General features: G+C 41.9%; 1 protein-coding gene across 1 annotated transcript in view; it reads right to left on the bottom strand.

Annotated features, from left to right (window-relative positions):
- The window catches only part of LOC125642457 (vesicle-associated membrane protein 1-like), a 100,187-nt gene extending 87,920 nt beyond the window's left edge, over positions 1-12,267 (bottom strand). The window contains exon 1 of the mRNA XM_048863869.2: positions 12,112-12,267. Coding sequence (XP_048719826.1) covers positions 12,112-12,113 — 2 coding nt within the window. The 5' untranslated portion in view covers positions 12,114-12,267. The remainder of the gene's footprint in view (positions 1-12,111) is intronic.
- Between the last annotated feature and the right edge of the window lie 4,225 nt (positions 12,268-16,492).

Here is a 16,492-nt window from a genome sequence, read left to right as displayed (position 1 = left end):
GGCTTTTCTAAAGGGAAATCATGCCTCACCAATCTGTTCGAATTATATGTGGGGGTAAACAAGCATGTGGGCAAGAGTGATCCAGGATATCACTTGCACTTTCAGAAGGTCTTTGACAAGGTCCCATACCAAAGGCTCTTAAGCAAAGTAAGCAGTCATGGGATAAGAGAAAATGTCCTCTTATGGATCAGTAACTAGTTAAAAATAGGAAACTAAGGGTATGAATAAATGGTTGGTTTTCACAATGGAAAGAGGTAAATGGTGGGGTCCCCCAAGGGTCTGGCTTGGGACCTGTGCTGTTCAACATATTCATAAATTATCTGGAAATAGGAGTAAACAGTGAGGTGGCAAACATTGTAAATGATACAAAATTACTCAAGATAGTTAAGTTCAAAGCTGACTGTGGAGACTTGCAAAGGGATGTTCTAAAACTGGGTGACTGGGCAACAAAGTAGCAGATGAACTTCAGTGTCGATAAATGCAAAGTAGTGCACACTGGAAGGCATAATCCTAACAATACACACAAAATGATGAGGTCCAAACTTTCTATTATCACTCAGGAAAGAGATCTTGGAGTCGTTGTGGATAGTTCTCTGAGAACAGCTGCTCAATGTGCAACAGTAGTCAAAAAAGCTACCAGAATGGTAGGAACTGTTAGACTTATGTTCCCCTCTCAGTCTTATCTTCTCCAGACTAAACAGACCCATTTTTTCAATCTTTCCTCATAGGTCATGTTTTCTAAATCTTTTATCATTTTTGTTGCTCTCCTCTGGATATTTGAGTTTGTCCACATCTTTCCTGAAATGTGGTGCCCAGAACAGGACAAAATATTCCAACTGAGGCTTTATCAAAACAGAGTAGAGAAGAAGAATTACTTCTCCATGTCTTGCTTACAATACTTCTGCTAATATGTCCCAAAATGATGTTTGCTTTTTTTGAAACAGGGTTACACTGTGGACTCATGTTTAGCTTGTGATTCACTATGAACCCCAGATCCCTTTTTTACAGTGCTCCTTCCTAGGCAGTCATTTCCCATTTTTGTGTGTGAAACTGATTGTTCCTTCCTAAGTGGAGTACTTTGCATTTGTCCTTATTGAACTTCATCCTATTTAGTTCAGACCATTTCTCCAGTTTGTCCAGATCATTTTGAATTTTAATCCTATCCTCCAAAGCACTTGCAACCGCTCCCAGCTTGGTATCGTCTGCAAACTTTATAAATGTACTCTCTATACCGTTATCTAAATCAGTGGTGCCCAACCTTACTATACAGGAGGGCCAAATAAACCGAAGCACAAACTTCTGTGGACCAAACAGATTCTACCTATTTTAATAAGATTTAAAATATAAATCAATATAGGTGACTTTAAGTTCAGCTTGTTTTGTATTATTTAGACAGAAACAATCTATGTACACTATTGTCTATTTACACACTTGTGTAAACTAAAATGATGTAAACACAATGATAAAATGCTAATGAACTGGCCATTAGTATATTGTGTTGAAGTAGACTGTGGGCCTTATGAAATTCTCTGGTGGGCTATGTACAGCCCACAGGTCGTAGGTTGGGTATCCCGATCTAAATAATTTAAGAAGATATTGAACAGAACTGGACCGAGGATTGATTCCTGAGGGACTGTATTCAATATGTCCTTCCAGCTTGACTGCAAACCATTGATAACTACTCTCTGGGAATGGTTTTCCAACCAGTTGTGAACCCATGTATAGTAGTGCCAACTAGGCTATATTTCCCCAGTTTGTGGATGAGACGGTTATGTGAGACAGTAGTCAAAGCCTTACAAAAGTCAAGATATACCAGATTACTGCTTTGCCCCTAGCCACAAGATGTGTTATTCTGTCAAAGGAAGCTGTTAGGTTGGTTTGACATGATTTGTTCTTGACAAATCCATGCTGACTGTTACTTACCACCTTATTATCTTCTAGGTGTTTGCAAGTTGATTGTTTGCTCCATTATCTTTCTGGGTACCGGAAGCTGACTGGTTTGTAATTCTCCAAGTTGTCCTTATTCCCTTTTTTATAGATTGGCACTACATTTGCTCTCTTCCAGTTCTCTGGAACCTCTCCCATCTTCCATGAGTTTTTTGAAAATGGCTAATGGCTCAGATATCTCCTCAGTCAGCCCTTTGAGCATTCTTGGTGAAAGCTGAAACAAAAGAGTCATTGTGCATGTCTGCCATTTCCACATTTTCCATTATTGCCCCTCCAGATTGAATAATGGGCCTACGCTGTCCTTGGTCTTCCTCTTGCTTCTAATATAGTTGTTTGTATATATTTCTTGTTACCCTTTATGATTCTAGCTATTTTAATCTCATTTTGCACGTTGGCCTTTCAAATTTTGTCCCCACATGCTGGTGTTGTTCTTTTAATATTCATCCTTTGTAATTTGACCTAGTGTCCACTTTTTTGACGTCGTGTCCACTCTTTTTTGAGTTTCAGATGATTGAAGATCTCCTGAATAAGCCACAATGGTCTCTTGCCATACTTTCTATCTTTCCTACACAGTGGGATAGTTTGGTTTTAGGTCCTTAATAACGTCTCTTTGAAAAACTGCCAATTCTCTCAAAACTGTTTTTCCCCTTAGACTTGCTTCCCATTGGATCTTACTTTCTAACTCTGAGTTTTGTAAAGTCTAGTCTCTTGAAATCCATTATGTTTATTCTGCTGTTTTCTCTCCTACCATTCTTCAGAATCATGAACAATATCATTTCATGACCACTTTCACCCAAGCTGCCTTCCACTTTCAAATTCTCAGTCAGTTCCTCCCATTTTGTTAAAGTCAAATCTAGAACAGTCTCTCACCTAGTTGCTTTCTCCACCTTCTAAAATAAAAAAATTGTCTCCAGTGCATTCCAAAAACTTGTTGAATAGTCTGTGCCATGCTGTATTATTTTCCCAACTGATGTCTGGGTAGCTGCAGTCCCTCATCACCACTAAGTCCTGCGCTTTGGATGATTTTGTTAGCTGTTTAAAAAAACCTCATTCATCCCTTCTTCCTGGTTAGGTGGTCTGTAGTAGGCCCATAACATGACATCACCCTTGTTTTTTTACCCCTGTTATCAGAGACTTTCAACAATTCTGTCTCCTATTTTCAACCTCAGTGCAAGTGTATACATCTTTGATATACAAGGCAACACCCGCCCTTTTTCCCTGCCTGTCCTTTCTGAGCAAGCTGCACTATGTCAGAGTTGGCATCACACAGACTTGGTGGGATAATACAACTGACTGGAATAGTTCTATATGACTATTCCAGTAATTTGTATTATCCCACCAAGTCTCTGTGATGCCAGCTACGTCAGAGTTGTGTTTATTCACTAGTATTTCTAGTTCTTGATACATACTCGTGTATTAATCTTTCCACCTTTTAACAATGGGTAGGTCCATGTACTTTGTGTCTGTAGGAGACTTACACTACATTAGATCTCATCTTGAAAGATGTTGAGCTACCTCCATTGAGGTGCTCAGCACTGTCAATGCTAACTGAAGTCAGTGCCAGTAGGTTTTCATCACCTTACAGGTTTAGGTGATTAGTTTGCTTTCTGTGTGTGTCTGTCTAAATTCTGGCCTCGAGCGGGATTTCCCCTTTGGTCCCCCACCCCCAGACTTGTTTGTGACTTTGTAAAGTGCCGGGGCTGGATGCTGCCAAAGTATTCGAAGGAGAGAAAGAAAATCCCACAGATTATTATGTTGGATCATATTAAAGAAGTTCTGTATTAAAATCATAAACGAGTTTGATTCCCCATAGTTTAAATTCCAGGGCATTACTAATTAAGAGATCTCTTGGTTTTTGGTCTCTTGTTTTTACTATTTCTCTCCCGCTCTGTGTGAAACTTGCAAGCTGCTAATTGTGTTAGTACATCCTAAAACAGAATCTGTTCTCAAAGCAATACTTTGTAACAACAACTACTCACACACAGAGAGACTCAAAGTGACACTTTTTAACAACAGAAACAGCACACAAAGACTCCCTGCCCTTTTTTTGTATTTATCTCGCTTTGTTAACAATTGTGATTAAAATAGAGATAGAGGATGTATGTGGATGGATGCTTGGTGTGGATAATAAATGAATGATCAGGGAGGTGCCAGCCTAAAAATCCAGTGTCGATCAGCCGAAGAAGGCGTCAAGTGGAAATAACCAGAGGACCTCCGGAGGGCAGACTGGAATCCACCCAACAGCCTCGGATGGGAGAACCGAAGAACAAGATAACATCTGGCAGCACGGAGCCGTCAGGAATGTGCCATCTGCTGATTGATTCAGCAACAGCATGATGAAGCAATTCCCATAGACTGGCATAGGAAGAAATTCCTATAAAAATGGATTCTAGAAAGTGAGAACTTTGGAGTCTGATTCTGCAAACCAACTTCCAGGAGCATCAGATGTGCATCTGACGAGGCCCTGCTCCCTCCTCACGTCCAGGCCACCTGGCCAGTGGCTTGGCATGAGCAACTCTAAGGCTGGTAACTATGATAACAACCTTGCAGAACCTGTGTGTGTGTGTGTGTGTGTATGTGTGTGTGTGAATGAATGTGTGAATAAATATGAGATGGAATGGAATGTTATAGCTATAACTAACTGCTTACTATGATTCTTTCTGTATTCACAATAAATGTGGCATTTTGCCGTATCCCCTTTGATAAGATCCTGCTGGTTTTATTTTATTGGTATAACACCGCAGCCAATCTAGCAGCAAATGCAGGAAGCTTTCCCACAGACCAGCCTCCAAACAGCACTTAAAAAAAAACCTAAAAACCCCCATACATTTTTAACCACTACTTTTTTGACCTCTTTATCCCACAGAGAGGTAACAGAAATGTTTAGTGCCGACCTCTGTGCTAAGCCAGACTCTGAACTGAGTCTGTGACAGAAGTCAGCAATAAAAACCCAACCCTAGAACTACATTTGTGAAACTTCAAATGTTATGGGCAAAAGATATTTGTCCATGTTTGCAGCCTTTACATGCATTAAATGGCACACAGAGATGGGTTGCGGTAGCAGATAGGGCAAATACTTGCACACAGCATTGCCTTTGCCCAGCTGTAGCATGCTGTAATTAAGGCCCTTCTCTGTCTAAGGCCAGAGTCATAAAGAACAGTTATTTTAGTATTTGAATGTAAGTGAATAAATGGAATTTCTATCCATTAACCTTTGGAAGTAGAGAATAAGTGGTTCTAGGCACAATTAATTACTTATTTCTAGGAAATCATTACTGAGTCTATGTATTTATAAAAAGCTGGAATTTATGCACACTGTGCAACTCAATATTTCAATGTATACTAGGGCAATTTGGTCTTTCTGGATTTTGTTGGCTTCCCCCTGAGTCCTTCTGCAGGACCAGATCCTGCCTAGCCCTTTTGTGGATGCAGATGAGTTGTGGGGAGACCTAAGGAGCTATGTCGTCATGCCCCCTGCTCCCTACACATCTACAGCTCCTCTCTCATTTAGACAGCTAAATCAATGGTGAGATTTTCCAAAGAGTTTGGCATGTTAGGTGTACACTGGATGTTGAGTTCTTTTGAAAATTCAGCCACAAGTATCACAGTGGGAACTGTGGGGTGCTGAGCACTTAAAAATCTGGCCTGCCAGACATAGTTGCAGTCACTCTGCCCCCTCACTTGTTTGTCTGAGGCCCTGAAGGAGTAGGTAGGAAGCGGGGCTATGGCCTCATCCTCTCTTCTCTGCAACAGCCCACATCAAGTGGAGTAAGCTGCACCATGTGGAGGGGTGTAACAGTGGATGGACTCCTCTGTGCACAACGGAGCTCATATGGGGTTCGGTCTCTTAGGGATCCCTCTTTCTTTGCTCCCTTTGGAGTTGTGGCACTTGCTTGCCCAGTGATTTGTGCTAAAACGCTCCCCTGCTGAGGCTCCACACTGCTGCAGTGCTTACTTTGAACCATTGTCCAAGTGGCTACCACCCTTCTCTCTGCCTGCTGAAATGCACCCACCTCTTGAAGCAATTCCTGCCTATTTCAGTTTGCAACATTTGGCATCACTAGGATTTTCTTCTCCTTTGTCACTTTCCCCCTTGCACATGCATGGTTATTGCTGTATGAAACGCCTGCACTCTCCATTAGTGAGACAGTGCTGTATTCCCACTGCAAATAGAGGCTTCGAAACAAGCAAACCCCAGTAATTCAGTGAGATGGGGGCTTTTAGCCAGTTAGAAGGAGATTATCTAGAGTTTGTTAGATGTTTGGCTGCATGTGTGTGTTCTCCCTGTGTGCTGACCACAGCACGGCACCATAGTGTAGACATGGCCTAGCTCAAGACAATATAGAGATTTGAACCCAGCTATGCAGGATTAGTGCATAAATCCACTGGGCTAACTGGCCTACGTTTATAAGATACTGCAACACATTAGAATGCATTCAAAGGTGCCATTTATATTTAAAAGTTCAGAGATGTTTCTTGAAATAATGCCCTTCTGACCTCCCAAAACATAGTCATAGAGAATCTCAACACTTTCCAGAAGAATTCACTCAGTGATGCCTCAGTGATGCTTCTGTTTGATTCTGGCTGAGGTAAGTCTGATGCTTTCATTAGCATACAATCTGTAAACCAGATTTCTGCCTTGTTTGGTTGAGACTAAAAAAAAGACACCTCTTTCCCACATATTTTCCTTTAAATATTGCATCTGGAAAAAGTGAGAAACTTGTTCAAATATTTCCAATTATTTGGACAGGAATATTAGAGTGATGAAGTCCATTCTAATTATTTCATCCAGTACAGAAGTGATGATATAATTGCAAATAACAAAACAGTTTTAAATGTACAGTCAGATCTCTCAGTAAATTATTACTGTGTGCAGAAAACATATGGTTGCCAGAACTGAGTAGTTAGCTTTTCTAAGGTGGCCATCATCTTGTGCTTGTTCAATGGGTTATGTGAAAAGAGCTTGGAGGGCTCCATACAGGCACCAGGGGAAAAGCAACCACAACATTAAGGAGAAAATCTCGGTTAACTGGGGCTAATTGACAACTGTGATGAGTCTCAGGAAGGTCAAGTACCAACTGGGCAAGAAGACAATATTCTCTCACTCCTAGAATTGCTGTCTCCTAGTCAGGGCTGAGTTGGATGCATAGGACAGCTACAGGGATAACATACATTTGCTTCTACAGTAATTCAAAAATCATTGGCGGAAGAGGGGGCGGTCACCACCTTGTTCCTCTTTCTGGATGTGCTGTCTCTCCATCTCAGTACTAGTTCCACAAGCCCTGGGGTAGCCCTTCTTCACGGTTCCATTAAGTTACGTGATATTTTACAGAACCCACCTGCTTTACAACATCCACTTCTTCAAATCTGTTCATTCAGTGGCTCCACTGCCTGGATAAAAGAGCAGATAGAAAAGGGAGCTGCTCCTAAGCCAGATGGAGTTAAGCCCATTCAAATAATACAGCTCTTCAAATGGCCCCAGAGCTTGCAGTCACCACAGGGTGACACATGATGACATGCGCAATATTGATGCGAGTGATTTAGGTGATGAACTGAAAGCCCTTTCAAGATACGTTTCAGCTGGATCAACTCCAAAGGGTGTTCTGTAATATCTGTGCACAAATAAGATGACCACCCTCTTTCCAAATGCTTTTGTTTCTCTGCACATACTTCCAACACTTCCTGTAACAGTTGCCAGCGGAGAACGCAGCTTCTCCAAGCTGAAGTTAATAAAAACACATCTTTGCTCCCCAATGACACAGGACAGGCTGGTTGGCCTTGCAATCATCTCAATAGAGCATAAGCTTGCCCAGACTGTGGACCTTCAGCAGGAAACAGCTCAAATCTTTGCAACCAAGAAGGTTGATTATTCAAACAGATAAAAATGCCAGTGTTTACTATGCAGACAAGAAAAGTTACATTTGCTGTTCAGGTGTTTGAAAGTTAAGTGTTACTTAAAATTTTTGAACAAGGCATTTTAAGTTGTTAGTTCTCCTTTATTGGGGTAGGTAGCAGAGCAGTACCATGAGAGGAGTAGAACAGGAAGAAGGCAGAATTGAGACCTGTCAAAGTTTTGGCCCAAGCGAAGGGTATGGGGGCGTCATTTGAGCTCCCCACCTCAGGTGCCAAAATGTTGTGGGCCGGCCCTGTCCACCTGCATTTTCTCTTACCCAGTGCTCTCTCCTGGAGGTTGGGTGACAGATATCTAGCAAGCTTGGCTTTGATCTATGGGTGATCACAAAGCTCAGTGAAATTGTTGGGCATGCTGTCTGCCTTCCATTCAGGCTAAATGAGTGTGCAATTAAATGCCCTTTTGGTTAGTGATAGCTGGAAGCCACCACCAAAGGACTTGACTGAACACAAACACAGGGTCTTGGGACTGATTGTTATTGCTGCTGTATGTGCATGTTTGAGTCAGAAACAGCCAGATGAGTGAAAAAGCCCAGGAAACAGCAAGAGAAGCCCTTGTAACATGAACCTGAGAGAAAGCTAAGAGAGAGAGCATAAGAAGGCAGCCAGACTGGGATGCCCCCCTGCAGCAGGCCATGGCACCACACAGGCATCTGACTCAGTTTCTCCTCAGTCCAACCATAAAAAGAACAGTCTCTCTCTCGGTGTCCACTTCAAAATACCACCTCTGGGTATAATTTATTCACGTACATATAGAATAGTCTATAGAACCCTCATAACAAAGCTGTTCTCCCAATTGCCACAGTAAAACAGAGAAATGTACAGCAATTTTTCAAGCTCCTCACCCATGAGCCCATCAGCAATGTCACACTGTGAGAGAGCTTTTTGGCCAGGGTGTTCATTGGAGAGAGGCTTGGAACTGTGAGCAAACAAACTGCCTCCTGTTTGTTCATTCTTTGTATATAAACAGGGTTGCATCAAAGATATACCTGATGCCATCATCATTTTCTCCTTCTACTTGAAACAACCCCCAAGAGGTAACACTCAACCCCCCCCCCCCCGACTCTCAGTTCACTTCTTACCCTTATGCTTGGAACAGTATCCCCCTCTTCTCAAGCAAGAAGCGAGTCCTACTCTTCCTTCAAATCCCTCCTTTCAAACCCGCTTCTTTCATTTAACTTCTCAGTACTGACCCTCTCCTCAATAAGGTTTGCTCCCACTTTTGAGCCTGCTTCTTTATCATTTGTATTGTACCACTCAGACAGTAATCTCACATAAGGTCAGATTCCCAGCTGGTGTAAGTCAGCATAGCTCTACTGAAGTCACTGAACCCAGTTGTACACTAGACATATATCAGTCTAACTACATTGCTCAAGGGTGTGAAAAATCCACAGTAGTTATAACTAAACTAACCCGCTGTGTAGCCATCGCTATGTTGCTAGGAAAACTTCTCCCATCGACAGAGCTACCCCCTTGGGGAGGTGGATTAACGACACCAATGGGAGCAGCTCTCCCATCAGCATAGTAGCATCTTCACTAAAGCTGTACGTGAAGACAAGCCCTCAGGAGCCATCTCTTTGTCTTCTTACAAGTGTCTGAAGTGCTATGGATGTTTATGGTGCTCTACAACAAGATGAAAAGAAATCATTTCCTGATTTGGTGTTCACTAGCAGTAAACTGTTGCAAGTTGATGAACACCATTAGTTGTCGCTATAGGTTGTTAGTTAGCACTCTTTTACCTTGTGGCATTCATCAACAACTCAAAGTTGGATAGTGGTGACATTCATCAAGGAGTTTTAAATTCCTTTTCTGTACATCCATTTAATAGAGAAACAGAAATCAACTGAATACATCAATATCTGCATAATAGCAAGTTGCTTATTTATCCTGGCTTTGTACGATTAGTGTGTTGAAAGATTATCCCACCAAAAACCAAAAAAAAAAAAAAAAAGTTTCCGTTTTTCCCTAGATCAACAAAGAAACTTATGCAAGCTTTTCTACAAAAGACCCAGGCATACTAATATTGAATCAACCTTTCTGGTTTTAATTAAAAAATGTGTTATGAATACACACTAGTAAGCCAAAGATAGTATGAAAAACTGTTTCTTGTTTGAATAGTTTAGATGATCATTCTGCAGCAGGAAACTGTTGCATTAATCATCGAAGAACAGCTCACATACAGATCAAAGTATCTGACATCATCCCCTGACTCCTGATCTAGACACAACGAGGCAACAGCACCAATAGCACACAATGAGCTGGCAAACGCCGAACCATTTGGAGAAGTTCAGGGGTGCACATTAAGCCAAGGCATTTTTCAGAAAGCAATTCCTTGGCTTGGAGACATTCTGGATGTTGTAGACAAAAGCTTGTTTTCTGATATTTTAATAGGTGAATAAGCAAATGAAAAAGAATTCTAGATCTCAGAATGAGATTCTAGATGTAATTTTTTAAAAAAAATTGGTATTGAAATAGTTTACAATAGGACACAACTTTTTATTTACAATAATCAGCATAGCTCCATTCACTTCTATAACAGTAGGATCCATCTCAGGATCTGGCCCTATGTTTCCCCCCCTGCTTATGTTATATAGGATTAGAATTATTTGACTTTTTTAGACTTCTGAGGTGTTTGCAGCTGGTTTGCACTGACTGGTCATAAATGAACATTTATGCAATCATGTTAATAGATTAATAGATTATAAGGCAAGATAGGACAATTGTGATAATTTGGTCTGACCCTCTGTAGAATACAAGTCATAGAACTTCCCTGAATTAATCCCTGTTTGAATAAGAGCAGATCCTTTAGAAAAACATCCAATCTTGATTCAAAAATTGCTGGTGATGGAGAATCCACCACAACCCTAGGTAAGCTGTTCCAACAGTAAATTACCATCATTGTTAAAAATTTGCTCCTTATTTCAAGGCTAAACCTGTTCAGCTTCAACGTCCAGCCACTGGATCTTGTTATACCTTTGTCTTCTTGTTTGAAATGCCCTCTATCATCACATTTCTTTTCCCCATGTAGATTGTTGGATGCATTTCAGAATCTAGTTATCTAAACTACACGGGTCAGATTCTCATTTACACCAATGTTTTTCCAAAGTAACTATTAACTACATAGGTTTTACTGTTGTCTTAAAGAGCAAATTAATGCTGTCATTTAAACCACAGCTAAAGACATGGACAGCTATTTAAAGGTGTAATAAAATAATCTGAAGTGATGGATTAGTGTCATCTACTGCTGCACAGAAACAGATGGATGCTGAATACAAGTGAGTTGAAATTATTTTATATCTAATATATTATCATATTGCACCAGATAGTGAGGACAAAGGTCCAGATCCTCAGCTGGTATAAATCAGCATTGTTCCACTGTGATGTACAGAACTGTGCTGATTTACACTAACTGAGGATTTCACCCAGCATTTTGACTGGTTGGTGTCTGCACTATTTTGAATTGGAAACATGTTAGTAATTCTCTTCACTGCTGTCCAACAACTGGAAAAACTGCACAGCCAGCCATAGCAGGGTTCCCATCATTTAAGAGCCACAGCAGACTGATTAGACTTTGACAGTGTCTTACACAAACTTTGGATCTCTAAAATACACAAAAGAGGTCTCACACCCAGCAAATGCTCCTCAGAGTCTGACACTGATTCACACAGATGCCATGTAGTTTTCATGTGACAGCCAGCCACAGCAATGTTAAAGTAGCTTCAGATGCCTTATTCACATAGCCAGCCTTCCACCGCACCCACACACCACATAAAATTAAACATAAAAAGATACATTCATAGTAAGAGTTAATTTGTACTTGGTTTTGAAAACAACAGCATACTACTTGGCCATTTCTCCAAAACCCAAACAAGCAACTTTTCATATATCAGAAACAGCAGTGAACTTTCCAGCCACAGTATTGCGCTTCCGTAGAGCGAGCATTTAGGGGAATATAATTGTAAACAGATATTCACAGATATGAAACTGAATCTGTGACAAATCACAATACACAATCCCAGAGCCCAGCCTTGCTTCAAAAGGGATCTCAGTCAGTTTAAAGCCATGCTGCTATCATTTCTTTGTGAAGTAAGAAACACGCCCATTCACAGCTGAGTATTCAGAGTTTCAGCACCACACCTGATGGACAGTGCTTTGACGCTGCTTTAGCCAAACTCCTTCCCTCCAGACATACTAAACCTTCATTCTCAGACTGCAGCTCGTTTTCATTAAACTCCTATGACAAGGGATACTCACATTGTTTTCGGTCAGACAGTCTGTGGATCTCCTAAGGTTCAGCTGTTTCTCTCACTCTCAGCAGCTAGCAAAGATGGCTTTCCAGCTCTGCTTCTGATGCAACCAGTCTCTTAGTATTGTAGGCACTGTTACTGAGATAGGAGTGGTAGGCATAAGCTACTGAGCATGCCTGCACCTCACATCACACAGTAGGAAGTAGAGGAAATCCACAGATGCACACCCTCTGTAATTCAGGGCAGAATAAAGTCCTAGAGTGACTAATATAAATGGAACCCCCCCCAGCTGTCTGCATCCTGACTCCTCTAGATCTAATAATAGGGCATTTATTCTCAGCTGTGTAGTGCATGGAAATTAAAAGTATTTCCATCTTTGAATTTTTTTAAAGAATCCTTTATATCTTTTTCCTTAAACAATGGAAGCACTACTGTTCTATGTCTGTAGTTAAATTATGAGTGTAAAATCCAATTGGCAAGTGAACACTGCTGGATTAAGAGAGGGAGAGCATGCATAAATATCAGCTAGGCCAGGAAGAAAATTCCCCCAATACAATATTGCATTTGCCTCTGAACCATCCAAGATTGGCCCTGACTGGAGACAGGATGCCAGACTAGATGGACCAATTTTTTTTTCTGATCAGGTGCAGCAATGAAGCCAGACTGCAGAGGACTCGCAGCGCCTGCCAAAATACAGGGAAGAAAGTCTGCTTACCTCCACACATGTGCAATTTCTTATGCCTTCTTCTTTTTGCTCCCCCTACTGTGAGGAGTCCAAAATCCTTCTTGAATCCAATGTGTTTTCCTCTTTGTCAGTGCTTCTCTCTTTGGTTGTCCTCCTGACCATGCAAGTGAAATCCATTCTGGAAGAGAAAACACAACAAAACATTTAAATCCAGGTCACTCTGCAATCAGATAAAGGGATGAAACAGTGCAGAGAGATCATTTAACCAATGTAAATCCAGCACAGTCTCCCCATGACATGAATTTTTGTTTTAGTTGGTGTGTTATCCAACACTCCATGTAGCCAGTCTTTCCACTCACTCTTGTGGGAGCTGGCTCAGAACAGATCTATGCCTGGACAAGGGAAAGTTTTAAACAGCACAAACTATGGAGTATTTGAGAATCTAGACCTCAGAGATGGATGGGCTGGTAGTATGGAGAAGCATCTTGTTAGTCTGGTGGCAGTGGTGAGTTCCAAAGAAAGCGTTTCAGATGCAGGACCTCACGAAGGCTCATTTTCACGTCAAATTAGTGAGCAGAGGTAGAGGTCTTCACCCATCCATCTACCCACATATTCTGCTAAACCCTGCCAGTTTGTAACCCCACACTGTTTCCTGGTGAGTGGAACAATATATGCCCCATAATAGTTAGCTAAAGAAATAGATTGGGGAGCATAAAACACACCAGAACCCAATCGAAGGGAAATAGAGTGCTATGAAAAAGCCCAGCTTTGGGGTCATCTGATATTTTCTTAGATCCTAAGTGCCAAATCCTGCTGTCATAGCAGTGCTTTGTACATGGGACCTACCAGGAAGCTGAGGGGATGAAATCCTCCTAGCCCAAATGTTACACATGTATTGCAGCCAGGGGATCCATATAGCAATGGACCCAACAGTCACAGCCTCTTTTTCCCCACGCCCCAGTATTTAAATCCCCGCCGGGCACTGACTTGAAGACCAGGATGTAGAGAAAATGAAAAGCAATTCAGAAAAAAAGCTAGTCAACCTTTTCCAAATCTAAAAGCTTCAAGCAGGCTCAGGTTTGCATTGGAGTTTGGACATAGGTCCAGAATGGTTCATGTTTTAATCCAAAGCAATTAACCCATTTTCTTAATATTATATATTACAAAGCATGTTCCTTAAAAAGAGAAAACAACCACCCATAAGAGTCCCAAGCTAAAATGATCACAGGAGCAGCAGGTGGGTATTAAGTCCAGAGGTGACTGTATCAGGTAATTGCTAAATCACTTGCTTGCCCTTTGGCTTCATTTCACTGCAGATAAACACTACTTTAAACCTATATTAAGGACATTCGAACAGATCTGCTAAGGTGTGTGGCGCAATACTTACCTCCAGGATCCTGGCAAAGCTACTACACTGATTGCTTCGTCAAAGACATTGGTATATAGACATTGGTAAATACGGACATTGAGAACTCAGTTCTGCTCTGAGATGCATGGCGCAGTTCACATGAAGGGAGAGGCATGATTAGATTTCAGTTACCTGATCATCCTCGTTTCATGAGCCATAAGCAGCTACCCTGTCAAAATATCTTCAGGTTTCAAGCATCTTCAGCCACTAAAGGAAACAAATTCTCACTGCCCTCTGAGAAGCAGAGCCTATTGTAACAGCATTCTCAAACCAGACATAGTTCTCTGTTGCTGAAGAAAATCCACAGAGAAGTGGGTGATAGTTTTTTGTTAGCTTTTAAAACATAAATTGTGTCAAATACACTGGAAGGGTTGGAACTCTGTGTTCCAAGGTGGAAGAGCTTGGTGTAGCTCGAAAGCTTCTCTCTCTCTCACTAATAGATAGAAGTTGGTCCAATAAAAGATATTACCTCCCCCCATGCCGTCTTTCCAAAGGTGGGGTATTCCTGGCTACTGTGGGCCAGGCTATCAGAGGCTTTTGTCTTTCTAGGAAGAGATGCAGAGACACCCTGTGGTGGCTGAAAGTATATGAGAAGAGTGCGTCAAATAGCTTATTTGATGATTTTTTGCAATATGTTTCAAATAAAGTCTTGTATTAGATTAGAGAGGAAGGATGATCGTGCAGTTAAGGGGGAGTTCCTGTGATGCTGGGCAAGTAATTTCATCACTCTGTCCCTCAGTGGGATGAGGATACTTTCCTGTTTCTTACCCTTTGAATTGCTATTTGGGACCAGTGATGCTCTCTCACTATGGATACATGCAATGTCTAACACAGTGGGGCTCCTACCTTGTTGAGGGCCTCTGAGTTCTACTGAGAATACCTGAGGAAAAGCAAATGGGCTGTGTCTGTATGGTAGTCTTCTGTCTTCCTATCCTGACAGTCTTCCCAAGCTGGGGTAAAATCATACTTAGGTAACAGCCGCGGTAAAACTGGTCTGGGAATGTTTTTAAACTGATAAATAAATATTTCTTTCCTGGGCTGAGGCCACGTGCACAAACATGGCAGTGTCAAGGCCACTTACTAATGGACATACTAGCAGCACACAGGCTACACAAGTAGAAACAAAGGTACCAGTCTAATAAAACACACTCTGAGAGAGGAGTCTTTAACACACACTCATGTCTTGTAGTGCTAGTAGAGAGCCGTTCACTCGGGCATTTTGCGCCAGAATAGCTAGAGATGGAAGAGAGTTGTCAATTTGGTCCATGTCACTTGGCCTTAGGCAATATTATACATCTGTTCAGAGCTGGATGTCCTTAATTCCCCCTAACCTAATACCTTGATAGCACTCTTTAACCAACAAAGCAGCTATATCAGGAATTATGAAGAAAGCCTTCAGATGGAATCACTAAGCCCTGGTCTACACTAGGACTTTAGGTCGAATTTAGCAGCGTTAAATCGATGTAAACCTGCACCCGTCCACACAATGAAGCCCTTTATTTCGACTTAAAGCGCTCTTAAAATCAATTTCCTTACTCCACGCTTAAATTGATTAGCGCTTAAATCGACGTTGCTGGCTCGAATTTGGGGTATTGTGGACTCAATTCGATCGTATTGGCCTCCGGGAGCTATCCCAGAGTGCTCCATTATGACCGCTCTGGACAGCACTCTCAACTCAGATGCACTGGCCAGGTAGACAGGAAAAGAACCGCGAACTTTTAAATCTCATTTCCTGTTTGGCCAGCGTGGCAAGCTGCAGGTGACCATGCAGAGCTCATCAGCACAGGTGACCATGATGGAGTCCCAGAATTGCAAAAGAGCTCCAGCATGGACCGAACGGGAGGTATGGGATCTGATCGCTGTTTGGAGAGAGGAATCCGTGCTATCAGAACTCCGTTCCAGTTTTTGAAATGCCAAAACCTCTGTCAAAATCTCCCAGGGCATGAAGGACAGAGGCCATAACAGGGACCCGAAGCAGTGCCGCGTGAAACTGAAGGAGCTGAGCGAGGCAAGCCTACCAGAAAACCAGAGAGGCGAACGGCCGCTCCGGGTCAGAGCCCCAAACATGCCATTTCTATGATGAGCTGCATGCCATTTTAGGGGGTTCAGCCACCACTACCCCAGCCGTGTTGTTTGACTCCTTCAATGGAGATGGAGGCAATATGGAAGCAGGTTTTGGGGACGAAGAAGATGATGATGATGATGAGGTTGTAGATAGCTCACAGCAAGCAAGCGGAGAAACCGGTTTTCCCAAAGGCCAGGAACTGTTTCTCACCCTGGACCTGGAGCCAGTAC

The sequence above is a fragment of the Caretta caretta genome, chromosome 9 (genome assembly GCF_965140235.1).
Source record: "Caretta caretta isolate rCarCar2 chromosome 9, rCarCar1.hap1, whole genome shotgun sequence".
In the NCBI taxonomy this organism is placed as follows: domain Eukaryota; kingdom Metazoa; phylum Chordata; order Testudines; family Cheloniidae; genus Caretta; species Caretta caretta.
Note: the sequence above shows the minus strand (reverse complement) of the source record. Positions and strands in the feature narration are given on the sequence as shown.